Source organism: Kwoniella dejecticola, chromosome 3, assembly GCF_000512565.2.
Source record: "Kwoniella dejecticola CBS 10117 chromosome 3, complete sequence".
Classification (NCBI taxonomy): domain Eukaryota; kingdom Fungi; phylum Basidiomycota; class Tremellomycetes; order Tremellales; family Cryptococcaceae; genus Kwoniella; species Kwoniella dejecticola.
This window is the reverse complement of record NC_089303.1, coordinates 1,072,774-1,090,936: the sequence shown is the minus strand read 5'-3', so window position 1 is coordinate 1,090,936 and position 18,163 is coordinate 1,072,774. Positions and strand designations below refer to the sequence as shown.

Genomic DNA, 18,163 nt, shown 5'->3' with positions numbered 1-18,163 from the left:
TATGTATGTATGAATTGGTATTATGGTGCTGGATATGTTGGGTGGATCTAATGAAACAAAAGGACAACGATTGTGCTTTTACAACATGACATGACGGTCCATATGTGGACCCGACCCGAGGGTCAAAATTCTATACTTTGAATCCTTCGCACTACGTCGGTCTCACTTCTCGTTCCGTATCTTCTTTCCGCTCTTTGTTCTCGCTACAATGATCGATCAATCAACGATTCAAGACAATTTATAAGTCAGAACTCTCCTGCTTTTGCTCCTAAAATCAGGATGATGCAGAATTACTCACATATCGCTCTCCTTCTCTTTGCCATACAAAACCCTCCTTCTCAACCGCCTCACTTCCTCTTCCTCCTCTTCGTCATCCTGGCCATGTTCATTCTTCTGCACATACCCGCTCTCCTGTTCTGCAGCATGTATATCCTTCATCCGTTCTTGATGCTCTTTCTCTTCCCGCTCCGCATTCGCTTGTAATTGCGCGGACTTCTCTTCTTCCGTTGGTTCGGAGGAAAGATGCAAGGCCTTCTTCACGTGGGTGATTAATGATTGTTCGCGTTTGGTGAATCTGGAGTATTTCGATAATCTAGATAAACACAATGTTAGCCTCGTTCAATGATAACAAGAGTGACGACAAGCTCAATGATGTGTAGATGGGGATTGGGCTCACCCCCATAATGACTATAACGAAGATCGCATCAGCTCAAAGCAACAAATACATGTCGCAGACAGTGAAATGACCACACTACTCACAAGAACGCTCTTAGCTATTTTAACATGGCTCAAATCTACACCTCGACCCTCCAATTGCCCAATGAACGCCCTGAAATGCTATTGCACAGCCACATCAATTTAGCTTATGGTGAGATGCTATACTTTCATTGTGTGCTGGGGCGTATACGGTCCCACTCACATCTATCGAGGATCGATAATGACCACTAAGCGGATTGAGCGACTTGATTAAACCATGTTTGACAACGATGATGCCTGCCGAGGTGACTTTCCCGCCTGCCAAGACTACGTTGCATCGCTGTGTGTCAGCTCAAAATCTTCCATATGAGCTACAGGTCCGCTGCACAAGCACAGTAACACATCGGGTGGACCCGTTCTGACTTGCATGATGAATGCTGAAAAGTCCCGCTCTTCTTGATCCCTATGAACAGGTTGAGCTTCATATCGCTCACGTATATCCAGGTATTCCGCCTGTATGAAAGACGATCACTGGTCAGCGCCTCGCAGCAGCTTGTCATAATATTCTGCCTCATCTGTTGGTTCTTCGAAAAGAAAAGCGTTCGCCTCACCTAACAGTCTTGCGGAGAAGCTCTTTCCTCATTCCTCCAGGTGTCAACCTCTTCTTCTTCCTTTCCAACCATCCTTTCTCTTCCTCTTTATCCAACCCTACGTAGTGGGTATCCTCATTATCGTCCAGATCCGATTCTGCCGAATAACTATCACTCGACAAGCTATCCGTCGAGCTCGACCCGGACGGATGCTGTCGCTGCTTCCACGGTGTGCTTGATGTACTTGCATAGACATCTTCCATATTTGCTTTCGAGTGATGTTGGTCGCCTTCTTCTTCGCCTTCATCGCATGAGAGATCATCTTCAGGTATAATCCCATTCCCATCTCCTGCGTCTTTCCATTTCCCCGCTGCGGTATCCACCAGTTCATTATTCCTAGCCCATCTAAGCAGTCCATCTCTGTCGACTTTCACTAGATAATTTAGCCGCTGTTCAGCTGACAGGTAGGTGATACGTTCTTTCTCCAGTCTTTCGCGGGGCAATACTTCCAGATCGAGATCTTTGCCTTGTCCTCTATCTAACCATCTGAAGAAATTATCCGAGGTCGTCTCATCCTCTTTCCATTTCCTAAAATAATACTTCATGTTACTCCCATACCGATGTTTCCCATCTATCATCTCCAACCAATGTTGCTGTTCCAACGCTTTACTATGGAAAGGCAATACCTCATTCTCGTCTCTCTCCCTTTCATCCCCTTTCCCTTGTCCATGTCCATGTCCAGGTCGAGATGTCGCATCGGTATCAGCAGTTTTACCTATGGGTATCGATAAACTTCCCCAGAAAGTAGCTTTTCGTTGTTTCTTGACTTTCTCCGATAACTCTTCCGCCGGGATATCTTCAGTCAGATGATTGGGTGGATTATAAACCCCTTCTCCTTTTTCTAATCTGGAAGCAGCTTGGACAGCTCTGCGCCACCTGGATTTAACGTCGTTCTTGTTGTCCAACTGACCTTTCGTGTAGGCTGCTTCTCCCGTTTGCTTGACTAGATCATCCCATCTGGCGTCTTTCTGCAGACGCATGGCTTTGACTCGCTGTCTATCGACATGACCCCGATAGGTCTTCTGTATCATCATCGCCGCTCTACCCCGCCGCTCCAATTCCTCGGGATTTTCATTACTGAGGGTCTCGTATTTTCGCCGTATGCTCTCCTCTTGCGATGTCTCATGCCCTTGAGTAGTAGATATGGGCGGTCCAAGGCTGAAGACAGATTTGACCTTATCCAACTTGTTGGGTTTCGGTGTAGTTGCTTGGTCGCTTGCTGCTGCTGAATTTCCTTGATCTTGAGATGCTGTTGCGGCTTCGGTCGTACGGGTATCTTCGGTTGTCGAGGGGTTCTGGTAATTTCCCGACATCCTGATCAATACGACAATTCGACTGCCAGACAGATAATCAGACTGATTCACGATGACCGATGATTGTCTTGTCCGCCAGATTTGGAGTGATGAGAACTTGTTGAAGAGGGAGAAGAAGGGCAACTCGGCTGTGCTGGTCGAGGTTCGGCGGATACCTTTGTCGGCCGGTCAAAGGAACGATATCCAAGCGGGGATGCACTATGATGTGCGCCAAGTGAACGCTAAGCGGATTGAACGCATGTAGGTAGACAGACTACAAAGGTGTCTTCATGAGGGGATACAGTAGCATTTGTAGAACTCAGTCAAGGTATGACGAACTCATGAGTCCTACATTCCTGCAGTACCGTTTTCGGATGTTGTTTGTCTGTTTTTAGAACATCCACAGACAGACCTGTTCCTGATTTTGTAATATTCACCAGGTACAACCAAGGTATGACGAATCATTCGTTATTCGTAACGTTACTTTCAATCCTATGTAGACGGGCCGGACCATCCAGGCAGTCGCAGCAGCACCAAGGCGCAATGACAATTCACTTTCAAACGCAGATGCATGTCTGTCGGATCTGAGCTTAGCAGAGGTCTAGTCTGGTCTAGTCTCATGGACTTCAAGTCTGCTCGAGGCGATGATCAGGCGTCCAGAGTCTCCTCGTGAATATCATGTCAAGTCACCCCGCCTCTTATCTCTTTCGGCCGGTATGTGACGAACCATACTCATCTTGCTGCGAGGCAAGTTTGACTACTTCGCCGGTTCGTCCAGATAACTCGACTTCGGGTGATCACTTGAGCTACTCTGCTTTCATTCCTCATTGACATGGTATGGGAGAGACAAAACAAAGGACACTCGGCATCGGCATCGGCATCGGCATCAGCATCAGCAGCATGATTGTACAATATAACGTGTGAAGTCTAGTGCAATGCCGGCGTTGCGGTTTGAAGATTCTGTCTGGCGATCAATGCAGAAAGCGACCAAAGCGCCATGGAATATAATCAGCTTTGAGACATCAATATTTAATCTGTGTGCTGTAAATCATTGTCCGCATCAGACTTGGTCTCTCAAGCAGTTATTTGCTCATGTAGGATTCATGAAATAAACACCACGTCGTATTCAACGCATCAATCATTCCTTCCCAGATCCTACCTTATGGACAATAGACAATGAAGACAGAACCAGGCTCAAGCGCACCGTCCAGCGGCGTAGTCATCAAAAAGAACGAACCGAAACGCCCGCACCTCGACGATCCACCTCCAGGCCCACAACGCCCTCAGCCAAACCTCGTCTTACTTCTGGTCAGTCCAACGGACGAAAGAAGAAGAAGAAACCCAAGGGGAAGAAGAGGGGTCGTAAGCCCGAGAAGGGATCGCTGCTCCAGCTTCTGAAGAACGAGGATCTCAAGGATCAAAATGCCGATGCCGATGCCGATGCCGATAAGCATGAAGATATGCGAGGGGGAGAAGGAGAGGAAGAGCATGAGCTTCGTGAAGATCGAGTCAGATCGAATGGAAGGGTGATTGGATTTGCACTTGGAAATGCAGAGAATGATAAGCCTGGGGAAGGACAGAAACAGCGTAACAGATGGCATTTGAGAAGTAGTACTTCCACTGAACCGTTATTGGAGCTACAGCTTCGAGATAGAGGTGATTTAGCACAAAAGAAACGCGATCTACGGGCTCGAAAGCGGAAAGCAGTCCGGGAGAGAGCAAGGGAGGAAGAACGTAACAAACAGGAAATGGATGTAACAACCAAGCAAGAGGTCAAATCAGACTTAGTCGATTAGACTTGAGATGATCAGTAAGTTATAAGGATCATCAGGATCATCAATAAGCCCATGCAAAGGTCATGATAATTCATGATACATGAGGAAACTATAAAACATCTATTCTACTTGCAGTGATATGGTATGTAACAGGCTAAGAGGTATTTCAATTCGTCTATTATTGGTATATGTGATCGAATCAATCCTGAGACTCTATTGGGAATGTATATGCACCATTCGAGTTCGGCCTCTTCCTGGTGCGTGGATCAAGTGTTTGAGGACCGCTTATTTCTGTTGGACCTGTACTTGTTGGGCAGGAGTTATACGCCCCATCTCTTCATCCGAATTGGTTCGGGATAATCGACCTTTCTCTCCAGGGAACCAAGTTGGGATGGAGATACCGATGATCAAGCAGAATGCGAAGCTAATAGAACGGAATACCAAATATTAGCTGATGTCCCCGATTGTGTATGGTACGATTGCTGTGCAGAGAAACTCACAATTCGAAGACCATCTGTAATACCCAAAACGCAGCTAAAGATCTGACAGGGGCACTTGGGTCCGTGGAGAAAGTCTGGACCATTCGATAGACCGAGACGATGATCAAGCACGCGGCGACGGTCAAGATGTAGATCGTACCTCGGTGATCGAGAGGGTATCTGAAGTGCGTCAATGCAGCAGCGATAGCTACCACAACCACAGCCGCTAAAGTGTATTCCAAGCATCAGCGATTTGTTAAATCCAAGATCGTCAGGGAGTGGGGTAGAAGAGATTTACCGAAAGAGACAACGACACTTGCTTGTCTCAAGTGCTTGACCATGTCTAATTTCGAGGGATCATCGATGGCGCTTGAGATCTGGACGGATCCAGCGATGGCTGTGGCGATAGCGACCAAGATAAGGATTTTGATGAGCCAAGTGAGACGGACAATCCACCCTGGTCGTTCATGTTTCGGCATGTGAGAGGCGACTTGATTCTTCCATAATTCAGAAACGGGATCGATGAGGAATAGGAAACCGATTGATACAAGTACGAGCTCGGCGACTGCACAACCAAACAAATGACAGTCAGCACAAAATCCGATTTTGGCAGAATGAAGTGTATGTATGAGCCTGACTCACTCAAAAGACCCTCTCCGTAAGTGTTCTTGGACATGTAAGCTCGGATGACGAGCATGCCTATTCTACATGCTTGGAAGACTGTGGGTCGGATCAGGATGGTGGTTCGGTCGGATTTACGGAACCATCGCCAGAGCAACACAGGTATCGTTAAGGCGTACTATGGAGGATGACAGACGTGATCAGCTCGGTATACGTTATGAGCAGGCTTGAGAGGAGTCGAACAAAGTTGACTTACCAGGATGAGAAAGACGATTGACGGAGCTAGATCAGCTGAAGTTGGAAATCCACCGGTGAAGTTGATGTTGGAGATGGTGGTGTAATCCGGTTGAGTCGATGCGGAAGACATGATGATTGCTTGAATAATTGCCTGTGTACTGGTAAAGCTGTATCTATGCGGTAGAGTATGAGTTGGGTCAATAAATCAATAGTGGACGAGTCTTGTGCGTTTGTTTATGTCAGTTGAGTGATTTGTTGATGAAGGTAAGAAGCCGTTCAGCTATGACCTGCATGCGCCGATCTTTATATACCTTTCACATTTTGATCAACTTCGAACAAAGTTTTCATTCAATCCCAACTATCGGTACCGAAATTTGAATTGGATCTTCCTCATGGACATGCTGTGTTTCGTGTTTCTCCTTGCTCCTGTACAACGAACATCATCGCTAACATGTTCGCTACCTATGAATCTCTAGTTGATTTCGGTACTTCTATTTTTAGTTTGTTTCCTATCTTATCGCTTTCCAACTTCCTCAATAACGAGATCGAGGTATCATCTCGCTACCGAGACTGGAACCGGTGCTGAGCGTCGTACCTCACCACGTGCAGCAGAACACTTTTATTATATTTACTCACCCCACTTGAGAAAAATGGATTATGTCCGTGATCTCGTGCTTATGTAATGCTGATGAATCGGTTGATCGGTTACTTCCGGCGGGGTGGAAAAACGATCACGGAATTGGTGCTATGGTTGTGTAAGCAGAACAACAAGGACGAGGAAAATTACCAATAACCATGACAAATGACTGGGAAGTGAAGCACAATCACCTCGGTGATAGACACAACGACAACAATAACATCAAGCAGGATTCATCCGAAAATCCACTGATCAAGCTGAACGCAAGACTGTACTGCATCGCGTACGACAGAGGCAATACAAGTAACGGCTGAAAAGCTTATAATTCAATTCTGCAAACTTCGACTCCAACAATCAAAGCGCAGATCGGCTTCGACCGGACAATTCCTCATTCTTGGTTCAGACGACAAAATCATTCTCAAATCGTCATTCCTCACTCAACAGCTGCTTTTATCTAATTTGAATTGCCTTGACTTGGGTCGAATTGGATCAACAAAATATGCCTTCCACTCGCACGATGTCTCAATCGCACCACTCACCTACACAGGGCGATCTCGATGTCTTGTCATTCCTAACCTCTGATTCGTCGACTCTCGGTCCGTTGCCTTCATCTGCACTTTCGGCATCAACGTCGCAAACCCAGGTCCAAGGTCAAGGACAAGAACAAGGACAACGAAAGAAATCTTTACCCAGACGAGACAGTCCTATGGATGCTCTGATGATCAGCGCTGTTATTGCTGGAAGTGAGAAGATCAGTCGACATCATTTCGGACATGGACGTGAGTGATCATGCTGTCCTTCTCCTCTTATTATCTGTCTGCAGCTCTCAACGTCTGAGTAAACCAGCGAGCTAACCTATACCGCAGCGCGTACAGGAGCATATGCATCATGCGACGAATCCCGACCTTCATCTCCCTCTCCCTCGTCTCATCTGCAACCCAGAGTTGCCGTCCGATCAACACAAGCACCACGCAGCGAGCGACTACGCTTAGAGGCAGAGTCACGAGCGAAAGCTGCCGCTCAACAGAACCAAGCTTCCTCTTCTTCTTCCGCTATCCCGATACCTCAAGCCAGAAGTCCGAAAATGATCACATCTCCATTATCAATATCAAGTTCAATAGGGAAAGATCAGAACACACTGTCCAGTATAAGCAGATCCAAGCGGAAGATGTCGATAGACCCCACCCCGATTTCTCAGACATTACAAGCGGCCTCACCGTCTTCATCTTCCAACTATTTCCATCCGAAGCATTCGTCTCCATCGATCGTTCCGAACTCCTTGGCGCCACGACCAAGAGTGAAATGTATGGCACGAACCCGAATACCTACTCCGCACGGCGAGCTTTTCTTGCATTTATACCATAATTCTGTGGATACGAAAGAACACTTGGCTATAGTCATCGACCCGATACAGCTGGATCCCAAAGCTAAGAAAGCCGCTCCGAAGGGACGGAAGGAGATCCGGAGCGCCTCGTTAGATGCTGTATGGCGAGAAGGGGAGACTGAGATGGAGCGTCTAGTCCGAGGCGCATACACGGGAAGACTACTACCTGGTCAAACTGAGTCTAACCCAAATCCAAATCAAAATCCAATTCCAAGTCCGGCTGTGAACCAGAACGATGTAGAAATGAGCGTAGAAGAAGTGGAAGAGGACGTCAAGCCTTTGGTACGAATTCATTCGGAATGCTATACGGGCGAAACGATAGGTTCGATGCGATGCGATTGTGGAGAACAGCTAGACGAAGCATTACGACAAATTGCTCTACCACAACATCTCAAAAGTCAAATTACCCAACAATTCCATCAACACGCCCACCCTCATCCTCATCAGTCACACTCGACAGCTGAAGATATCTTACCTACGCCCGACCCATCTAGATCATCTTCCCCCTCAACTTCTCCGAATGCGCGATCCGTGCCTGGTCGAGGAGTCGTGATTTACCTCCGACAAGAAGGCCGGGGGATCGGCTTACTGGAGAAAATTAGAGCGTATAACCTCCAAGATTTGGGTAATGATACAGTAACGGCGAACTTGTTACTTGGTCATGGAGCGGATGAGAGGAAATACGATATAGCTGCTGAGATGTTAAAGGATTTAGGACTATCTCAAGGTGGGATCAGGCTATTGACGAATAATCCAGAAAAGGTAGTGGGTCTTCAGAATGAGGGGATCAAGATCGTGGAAAGGGTAGGAATGACTCCGAGGGATTGGCAATGTCCGACTCAGGATGAACATCCCAAGCATCACCACCACGATGAAGGGGAAGGCATTGACGAAGATAGAACTGACGATGAAGACGAGAAAGAGAAAGAATTCCATGATTGGCGAGAAAGGCGAGCCGGCGTAGGTCTAATTGGAGCTGGTGCGGCTAAAGGCGTAGAGCTAGAGAGATATCTTAGGACTAAAGTTGAGAGGATGGGTCATAGTGAGTTTGAACCTTTTCTTTCTAGGATAATGCTATCAACAGCAGATCGACACGAGCTGATGAATACGGGCAATTATCGAATAGTGATTGATATACCGGAAAACCTACAATAAGACAAAGACACCATGCTCGAGCAAATCACAAGTTGTTGGCATGTCCACATAGTACTGGGACAAAGGTTCTGTTGGCATGAACGAATGAACAGGGCCCCGATCGATCGAATTCCACCTTGCTTGCATCCAGGCACAAAAACACTTTCCGCCCTCAGAATAACACACAGCTTGATAATCGCATACTTCTTGAATTGTACAAAACATATACCTTCCTCGTATTCCTTCACATCATTCGGGCAAAGGGAAAGGGAAAGGGAAAATTACTCTGCGTTTTGCCTTACTATGATTATGAGGTGATGCACATGCATTTTTTTCCCTAGTCATCGTTCACGCAGAGCACGCAGAGCACGCAGAGCACGCAGAGCACGAATCAAGCAAAGATCTCTCAGATCTGTCTTTTATTGTTGTTGTACAGTACTTACTGAAATCAAGGAGCGAATGAAAGCGATTCATAGGATGAATAAGATGAAGATGAAACGAAGACCGCCAATGTATGACAGACAAACTGCATGACTGGACTGATACTTACTGATGACTGATTCATTTCATTTCATGCCTTGCTGAAAAATGCCATAAAACGCAACGATATGAACTAAGCTAAACTAAATTGAACTAAAATAAAGTGGACTATGACATTCATTGTCGAGCTATACTACTTCTACTCATTCTTCATCCTTTCATCCTTCACTCGCCACTCTTCACTCTTTATCTCCACCTTTACCTAGTAGAGAAACCGTAAATCTCATTGACGGATCTCGCCATGATATCTTTAACGGGACCCAAGAGCCTGGTGAACGCTTGTTCGCCCAAGAAGGCCACTCGGAGAGGTTCACCTCCTGAACCTTCGGCTCGGACGGTAGCTGCTCGAGTCTGTTTATTGAGAAGGGCAAGTTCTGCGAATCGCGGATCACAAATTGCGTATTATGCATGATCAGCCTACTTTTCCCGAGTCGACTTCTGATCAAGACATGCTGTATGTGGTATATGCGAGACTCACCTCCAAAGTAATCTCCTTTACTGTATCTCTTGACGACGCTCTCTCGACCGTCTTCGCCCCGTTTGATGGCGATGGCATTTCCACTCTCGATCAAGAAGAACTCGTCTCCTGCTTCGCCTTGCTTGATCACGTCTTCGCCCTGGTTGAAGGTTCGCGATTCGAGGACATCGGCAATCTTGGCTCGTTCGTGAGGTTGGAGCGACTGGAGGATCTGGACCTCGGATAAGAAGGATTCATACAATCTTCTCTTTCTTGAAGTGTGCTATTTGCAAAGAGTGATCATCAATAAGCTAATTTTCGCCTTGAGGATGACTGTTGGGCAGATCAAACTCACATCAAGCAGAATGGTTCGGAAAGATACTCTGTCCAAAGCCCAGAGCGTACAAGGAGTGATGGACAGGATGGAAGCTGCTCGCGGGGCACTACAACCATCCAGTAACGTGTCAGCCTTGTGAAGACTTCTTTGTTGAAGAGTGAGATTGAAAGGCTTGAAAACAGTTGTGCTTACTTGTGCATCAAAGCAAGTTCACCGAACGAGCTACCCTCTTTACAGGTTGCCACCTTCTTACCGAGTAATGGTCTGTCGCCTTTCTCAGGATCGATGACCTGACCATCTTTCTTGACGAAGATATCAAGTTCTCCACTTTCGACCACGTAGAAGTAGTCTCCCGCAGCACCTTGTTCGATGATCATCTCACCAGCGGAGATGTTGACTTCTTTCATAGCTGCCAGCACATCTGCCTCTTGTTCTTCATCGAGGTTTCGGAAGAGGAAGTTGGGCTTGATAGCTTGTTTGATTCGGTTAAGCTGTTCCTCAGTCTTTGGGAAAGATGGAATCGCGTTATTGTTTCCTCCTGCAACAGAGTTGGGGTTGGGTGTGGATTCGTCCTCCTCTTCCATTGTAGTTTCCAACAATCCTCCGGAAGCAGCGAATCCCCGTTGATTGGTAGGCACGAGGGATTCTGCTGATACGGATGTTCGTCTGCCCAAGGCGTAAGACGGGATAGGCGGTTCATCGTTGGCTTCCTCGCTGGTCGTGGTGTTCATAGCGCCGAAGGGGGAGTGATTGAAGGTGGGTGCACCGCTTGAAGCAGGGAAAGATGAGACGCCTTCGCTGAATGGAGACGAATCTGCACCTGGTCCGCCAGCACCGGGAGATCCGAAAGAAGGGTTGAAGATAGGTTGATGTTGTTGTTGGTGGGGGTTGGAACCTGTAGGAACGGTTGCTCTTCTGGGTCCGCCAGCGCCGAAGGGCGAGTCGGCAGGACCTTGTTCTGAGAAGGGAGATAAGGCGTGAGGATCCAAGTCGGATGATACGCCAGGTGCGTTGAAGCCTATTGAGCCGGGTGCACCCTTTCGTCCACCTTGTGGACCGGAACCCGATGTCTTGGATACTTGTCGCTATAAACGCAACCATGAATACATCAGCGTAGCCGCGTTGAAAAAGCTGGGAGAGCTGGAGTCTTGATATTGCGATAGGAAGAAGATGGAGTCGTAGATGCTTACCTCTTGTCGAAGTTTGGATTGAAACCAATCTGCACCCCATTGTATCACGTCTTTAGGCTGATCCCTTGCTACATCCCTGTTGAGGTCGTTGAGGATGTTGGTCCAGGTCGTCGACATTTTGTATGTGTGCCTCTATGTCTAAGGGGAAGTCAAGGTCGGTGAGAAGAAGAGAGAGGAACGCAAAGTCGTTGAATGAGGCTTTTACAATTGCAGTGTGAGCGGTGGGAATGATGCCAACCGGCTATGACGAGATTTCAGAATCGGCGTGTGCGTTTCACCAATCGGGTCGTCGTCGTCAACGTCTTCACTTGAATTTGTGCTATGAATACAAGTATGATAGAGCGATCACTTGCAAGGTGTGCGTGTGTATGCAATGCAGCGATACGTTTGAATGACTAATTGAGGTGAGTCGGATGCGAGGTATGTATGGTATGGGATGGGATGGGATGTGAATGAGGTAGGTGTAAGCAGGATGATGGCCGCAAGCGGAAGTGCACTGGTCAGGTTAAATATATAGTTTGTCACTCACACCCCCACCGTACGAATGGCGCGTTTTAAGAATGACAGCATCAATTACCCTTATTCAGGAACCGGTCTAACGGTTGTAATCATTGTTCAACGCTTCCTTAATCCTATTACAAATTGTCTCTGTCTGTTTCTAATTGCATTAGTAATTTGCAGTGATCGACCATTTGACGCGTGGCTCCGGTCAGGAGAAGTCCGTTGATTGTAAATCATGACGTTTCACTACAAAGCGCAAGATGCTTCTAATCTGTTTTGTCCTACATGCAAACTCTTCATCCAACGATGAGTACACGACAATGACGACATAGTAGCCTCTTGATCTTGCGATACTAGATACAGTCGAACACAACTCGGTCTTCGAGCTGGAGGGGTACGGGACCTTGCAAGATGTCGACGGCATCAGACGAAGAGTTGGCTTCGATAGCTCAGAATATCTCGTTGAATGATGGCGAGGTTGATAGCCTGCAACAGTCATTACCGAAGAACGATATAGACATCATGACGAACGATACCAACGATTCATCGGATCATACGCCATCAAGTGGATTGGCAGATCAAAATGAACATCCCGAACACAATCCCACAAGCGGTGTGCAGTCTCGGAAGTCTAGCTCGAGCGAAGTCAGCGACGGCGGGGTTGACAGCCCGCACAAGTGAGTCTGCTTGGCCTCCAAATTCTTTCCAAACAGTAACTGATCGCTACGGTGTACAGAGCAGTGGAGAAGAGAATGCGATCATTGTCGCATGAAGTCGCTCTCTTGCTAGATCGCATATATGGTAAGTCTAAACTCAATCCATCTTGGCTTGTCTCTCCGCTAATTCCCAACGCAGAAATACAGGAACTACGGCATTCATCTGTTCCGTCCACATCCTCAGCTCAATCAGCACCATCACGCATAGACAACCTGCTTTCCTCGCTGTCTGACTCGACTCTGCTGCTGCGTCCTCAAATTACTTCCTTATCATCGTCCATAGCAGCCCAATCTGGCTCGCATACCCAAGAGCTTCAGGAGGGACTGGAGGTGATCATGGAAGATTGGAAGAAAGTCGAGGATCAGCAGAAATGGTTATTGGAGGAAATGAAAGAGGATGGATGGCTGATACGTTTCAGGACGTAGGTCAGGATTGAGCGGAGATGCGGCACGACCTCGAGCTGAGCTTGCTTTCCTAACAGAACCGCTGATCAAGCCGAAGCTATGATGGATCCATTGCAGAAGAGTCTGGTCGAGTGTCAAGTTAGCCTACCCAGCAGTATCGATCCATTTCTGGCTGCTGACTCTATCTGCTGATTATAGACATATCTCAAGAGAATGACGAACCCGTCGGCGGATCTGACTTCCAACGCCGAGTTCGACGATCACCCTTCTATCGAGCACTTGCGCAAGCTGACAAAAGGTCACGAGTCCATGACGTCGTGAGTGAAATTCCAGCCTATATCGCAGGTCTATCGTATGCGCTGACGATGCGACCAATCCGCAGTACGTACGTGCCCAGCATCAACAAAATCATAAAAACGATGGATAAGAGCATATCTGACCGACCTATCAAGAATGGCGAATCGCTCAGACGGTAAGTTACATTTGTGTGAATTTAATCAATATTGACGGTGTTGTGGCTGTAGGCTCAGCGAGATGAGTCAGAGATGGGCGGCTTTGCAGAAACAACTTCAGCAGCTGAGCGCCAGGACACGCATAGTAATATCTCAACGTCAAGCGGAAATGGAATATCTAGACTCTGGCGAGGATATCGAGTTGTTGGCAGATATTGCTTCGCCGTATAGCTCAAACGATTCGAGGAGCGACTATTTCGGTCAAGCTACAATCAAGTCGCGCGAGTCTACTTCGTCAAGCTACGGCTCTTCTCGGACCAGATTGAGCTACGACAATAATCCAGCCAGAAGCCATTCGTCGTCTGTCTCCTCCGGCATATCTACGACCTCGACCCGATCACCTCGACAATCTTTACCTCGCACTCACACGTCTCCGTCTGTCAAGGGCACTTCCACCTCAACCCTTTCTCCCGATGCAGCCATGAAACCTCTTCCCCTGCGTCGCAGAACCTCAATGCTGTCCACTGCTTCCTCGACCACTGCTCGCAACCCCACGATAGATAGACCTAGATGGAATTCCTCTCCTAAAGTTCCAGCAGAAACTACTCAGACTCAAACTCAGACTCCCATTCATCCGAGACGACCAAATGGTCTTCCCAGGTCCGTCAGTCCAACACCAAGCAATACATCCGTAACTTCCACGATGTCCCGTAGATTGAGCAGAATACCAGTCGCCAGCCCCACTGCGAAATTCTCGGGCTACGCCTCACCTCCTCGAGCAGCGGACGATGCAGTCTCTCTACCTGGGCTAACGGTCTCGAACTCGCATTCCCGAACACTTCTTGCCGAACCTTCATCGGTCAACCGCAATCAAAGTCATCTCGAGAGAGCCAGAATGAGCCTCAAGACACCTGAACCCCCTCGTCCTCGCCTTTCTTCCACGTTCTCCTCATTATCAAGAGGATCCAATACGCCCACTATGGGTAATCGGGCCTATTCAAGCGGGTCTACAACCCGTACAGCTCCTGTCGGGCGGACCAGTATGGGTGGATCGAGGGGCGCTCCTCCTTCGTCTTTCAGGATAACTTCTCCTACACCAAGTGGAGCAGGAGCTGGGCCTGGGCTGTCCAGGCCATCCTCGAGACTAAGTGTGATGTCGTATTCGAACTTCAATACTACCCCTGACGATTTGAAAGAATTTGTTCCGTCAAAATATGATCTGTTAGACCAAGAAATACAGACCTTGCTTGAAGAGACGGAATTCAGGTTGTTTGTAAGTAGATTAGATGAGGCGTTGAAGAGGGGTCAAAGGCGGAATGAGAACGACGAATGGAAAGGAGAATTTGTATTTGGGCCTCCGGAAAAAGAAAAACCGACCTCAGTCAAGCTATTGACAATTGCTGGAGCGCGGCCTGGTACGGCGAAAAGGACAAAGTGTTTGATCAGGTATAAAGCACAGTGGGTGGATCTGAAGACGGAGCTGGACCGGAGGATGAGGGATTATAAGGAGTATCTGGCGGATGATGAGACTTTTTGATCTCTGTGGGACTCAAGTTGAGTTGGGTACACGATTATCACAATTCGGTCTTGAGGAATTGTATGCATAGAGGAAGATTTTCACGGAAGAGGAGTCGGTTGTATACTATCTATCCGGAATGGCTTTGATCGTGTAGCTGATCATACCTATCATAATGCAATATCGTTCATGGTAACAGGGCTAAATCTCGTGGTGATGCCCTTGTAATTTCCGTGATGAGTAATGTCGCATGTATGACCCCATTTGTAGAAATTGCTCCTTTAGCTGCTGACGCTGGTCAGCTCATACAATCAGCACAAGATAGTTATGCATAGGCAAATTGCAGTGACGGAGCCAGAAGCAGGTGGTCTGTGATCGATTAGGTTGAATGCAGTTACGTAAGTATCTTCTGGGTCCTGCCTCGTGGTCTTGGACTGTCAGGGCGCAAGCGTAAGGTAGAAGAGGAAGACAACCGCAAATCCGAACGAAGACACCAAGTAACAATCTAACATCATCATCAGAGCAAAACACGTTGATCACCATCTCACCTCAGACGTGCATATCCTTCGAAAGATTTCCGTAGGCAATCGTAACAGCGCACTAGATCGACCGACTGGTATTCCACAGGATCATCGGTTACTCCAGTCGACTTCCACTCTGGTACAGCTTGAGAGCCGGATTTGTCCTTTTACCCGCGCAAACTTCCTTCCTTTCAGCCAGCAAGCGGTATCAAGCATCAAGCGTCTTCCCTACGACTTACGGCTTGCGGCTTCGCTCAGCCTTAGCTTGTAAGTCAGCTCATCTCCTCCTCATATGTGCATCAATCATTCTTTGAGCGTTATTGACGATCTCTCCTCTCGTAGGTGACTTGTAACCCGATTCATAGGTGCATTAAAAGCATGGCTTCTCCACCTACTTCACCGCCGGCCGCTAAGCGACAGCGGCTCGAAAATTCGCTGGAGGGAGTAATTGCCCCTTCATCCCCATCAATTTCGAACAAAGATCAAAACCAGGTTAACGGACATGCGAACGGTACTTCGTCTTCTGCACCGGTAGCTTCTTCCGCACCTTCTTTACCTGTCGCTTCCACCTCCAATGCCAATGCCAACGCCAGAGAAGATAGTGATGACGGAGAAGATGAGGAGGAGCAAGGTATCATAAAGGGCGAAGCGGAAGATGAAGGTCATAGAGATATGTATCTTGATACGGTGAGCCTTCGATCTCATCGATTCTTCCTGCCCTGTGTACTCCGTGATCGCTTTGCTCGGTGCGGACCACATGCTGATTCTCCTAAAAATTTATGATGTACCGATTTCAGATCTCTCGACAAAATCTAGATTTCGATTTCGAAAGACTGTGCTCGAAATCACTCAGCAATATCAACGTGTACGCCTGTCTAGTATGCGGCAAGTATTTTCAGGGTAGAGGTAGAGGCAGTTGGGCGTACCGTCATGCTGTAGGCGATAATCACAGAGTATGGCTGAATTTGTCCACTGAGAAGGTAAGCGCAAGGGTCTACCTAGCTTTTGACACCGTCTCACCGCTTCATCAACGAAAACAGGATATTCTGACGTTACTGCATATCTAGTTCTACGTCTTGCCGGAGGGATACCTCGTTTCGGATCCATCATTGAACGATATAATTCATGTCCTGAATCCGCGATATACCAACAAAGACATCCAGAAACTGTCCTCCGGCTCTCAGATTGCGTACACGCTGAACAACCAATCGTATCGTCCCGGATATATAGGAATCAACAATATAAAATCCAATGATTACCTCAATGTCATTATTCAGCTTTTACTTCACATACCGCCTATACGGAATTTCTTCCTGGATCCTTCAACGCCCGAGTTGAGGCTCGAAAACAAACCGACTGAATTAGTAAGGAGATTATCGACATTGACGAAAAGATTATGGAACAACCACCTGTTCAAATCGCAAATATCCCCGCATGAGTTTCTTCAGGAAGTGAACAAGAGGAGTAATGGGAAATTCAAGACTACCGAGCCGGGTGATCCGGTAGAATTCCTCAGTTGGTTGATCAACACCCTCCATAGAGATCTGGGTGGGAACAAGAAATCCAATTCGTCGATTATATACAAATCGTTCCAAGGAAAAGTCCAAATTCAGACTCAACAGGTTATCATTCATAAGGAATACTCTCGACCGGTATTTGATATTGGACGAGGTAAGTCTGTTGATTTCGAAGAAGGCTGAGGCTTTGAGCTATGACGCTCAATCATCACTCGTGTTTCCGCAGATATACAAACCATATCTTCGCCCTTCCTTTTCCTGGCTCTAGACTTACCTGCTACGCCATTGTTCACGGATGTGAACGAGAAGAAGATTATACCGCAAGTACCGCTGTCCACTATACTTGCTAAATTCGATGGAAAGACGACTCAGGTGAGTTTTAGCCTTATCCAAGAAACCTTCTTCTATCGCGCCTTGTCGACTTTGCTAATGACGGAATATAGGAATTCGGACCAACGTTAAAACGACATCATCTGACCAAACTTCCCCCGTACCTGATCTTACATATCAAGCGATTCACAAAGAACAACTTCGTGTCCGAGCGTAATCCGACTATAGTCAATTTCCCATTACGAGGGGTAGATGTGACTGATTGTGAGTGGAGATGCGTTTTTCCTTTGAGTTATCCAACCTGTGGTCTGAGATTGCGGATCGTATCGATTCGCTATTACAATACATCAGAATTTGTCTTGCCTCTGACCTGTTGAATTGTGGAATAGATGTCGACCCTAAACCGACTGATCCAATGCATACGCAATACGACCTCCTCTCAAACGTTACTCTGGACACGACAAAAGCATCCACGGAAACGAGCGGCACCGGGCCAGGAATCACGTCGAAGAAGAAAAAAGCTGGAGATGCATCCGATGAGAATTCCTTGACCTGGAAAATCCATGTTAGAGCGGGAAACAAGCACTCGACGTCGTTAATGGTGGATGAAGAAGGGAAGGAGAGGCAGGAACAAGGCGAGAAATGGTACGAGATGCAAGATCTCAGAGTGGAGAATGTGACGCCGGAGATTGTGTTTTTGGGAGAGACCGTTATACAAGTTTGGGAAAGGAGGGATCTGAGTGATAATTGATTTCTCAACTCAAAATTGTAAATTG

At 47.3% G+C, this 18,163-nt stretch overlaps 7 protein-coding genes across 7 annotated transcripts; 4 read left to right on the top strand and 3 right to left on the bottom strand.

Moving 5' to 3' along the window:
- Positions 1–151: 151 nt before the first annotated feature.
- Positions 152–2,659, bottom strand: I303_102789 (uncharacterized protein; the record flags this gene model as incomplete). Its single annotated transcript, XM_065968628.1, has 7 exons — positions 152–203; positions 299–592; positions 677–687; positions 760–837; positions 920–1,023; positions 1,124–1,209; positions 1,308–2,659. 7 exons carry the CDS (start codon positions 2,657–2,659, stop codon positions 152–154), a joined length of 1,977 nt encoding a protein of 658 aa, XP_065824700.1.
- Positions 2,660–2,711: 52 nt separating this feature from the next.
- Positions 2,712–4,434, top strand: I303_102788 (uncharacterized protein; the record flags this gene model as incomplete). The annotated part of the gene is made up of 3 exons (XM_065968627.1): positions 2,712–2,899; positions 3,206–3,307; positions 3,858–4,434. The coding sequence occupies 3 exons, from the start codon at positions 2,712–2,714 to the stop codon at positions 4,432–4,434; spliced, it is 867 nt and encodes a 288-aa protein (XP_065824699.1).
- Positions 4,435–4,698: 264 nt separating this feature from the next.
- On the bottom strand, positions 4,699–5,880 carry I303_102787 (uncharacterized protein; the record flags this gene model as incomplete). The annotated part of the gene is made up of 5 exons (XM_018406135.1): positions 4,699–4,837; positions 4,914–5,118; positions 5,191–5,457; positions 5,535–5,691; positions 5,770–5,880. 5 exons carry the CDS (start codon positions 5,878–5,880, stop codon positions 4,699–4,701), a joined length of 879 nt encoding a protein of 292 aa, XP_018264629.1.
- Positions 5,881–6,886: 1,006 nt separating this feature from the next.
- On the top strand, positions 6,887–8,926 carry I303_102786 (GTP cyclohydrolase II; the record flags this gene model as incomplete). Its single annotated transcript, XM_018406134.2, has 3 exons — positions 6,887–7,166; positions 7,254–8,813; positions 8,898–8,926. The coding sequence occupies 3 exons, from the start codon at positions 6,887–6,889 to the stop codon at positions 8,924–8,926; spliced, it is 1,869 nt and encodes a 622-aa protein (XP_018264628.2).
- Positions 8,927–9,643: 717 nt separating this feature from the next.
- On the bottom strand, positions 9,644–11,546 carry I303_102785 (uncharacterized protein; the record flags this gene model as incomplete). Its single annotated transcript, XM_018406133.1, has 5 exons — positions 9,644–9,819; positions 9,924–10,185; positions 10,258–10,345; positions 10,432–11,324; positions 11,430–11,546. The coding sequence occupies 5 exons, from the start codon at positions 11,544–11,546 to the stop codon at positions 9,644–9,646; spliced, it is 1,536 nt and encodes a 511-aa protein (XP_018264627.1).
- Positions 11,547–12,341: 795 nt separating this feature from the next.
- Positions 12,342–15,040, top strand: I303_102784 (uncharacterized protein; the record flags this gene model as incomplete). Its single annotated transcript, XM_018406132.1, has 7 exons — positions 12,342–12,607; positions 12,667–12,731; positions 12,786–13,068; positions 13,129–13,189; positions 13,250–13,368; positions 13,434–13,523; positions 13,576–15,040. The coding sequence occupies 7 exons, from the start codon at positions 12,342–12,344 to the stop codon at positions 15,038–15,040; spliced, it is 2,349 nt and encodes a 782-aa protein (XP_018264626.1).
- Positions 15,041–15,918: 878 nt separating this feature from the next.
- On the top strand, positions 15,919–18,138 carry I303_102783 (uncharacterized protein; the record flags this gene model as incomplete). Its single annotated transcript, XM_018406131.1, has 6 exons — positions 15,919–16,227; positions 16,338–16,520; positions 16,608–17,211; positions 17,284–17,429; positions 17,501–17,651; positions 17,777–18,138. The coding sequence occupies 6 exons, from the start codon at positions 15,919–15,921 to the stop codon at positions 18,136–18,138; spliced, it is 1,755 nt and encodes a 584-aa protein (XP_018264625.1).
- Between the last annotated feature and the right edge of the window lie 25 nt (positions 18,139–18,163).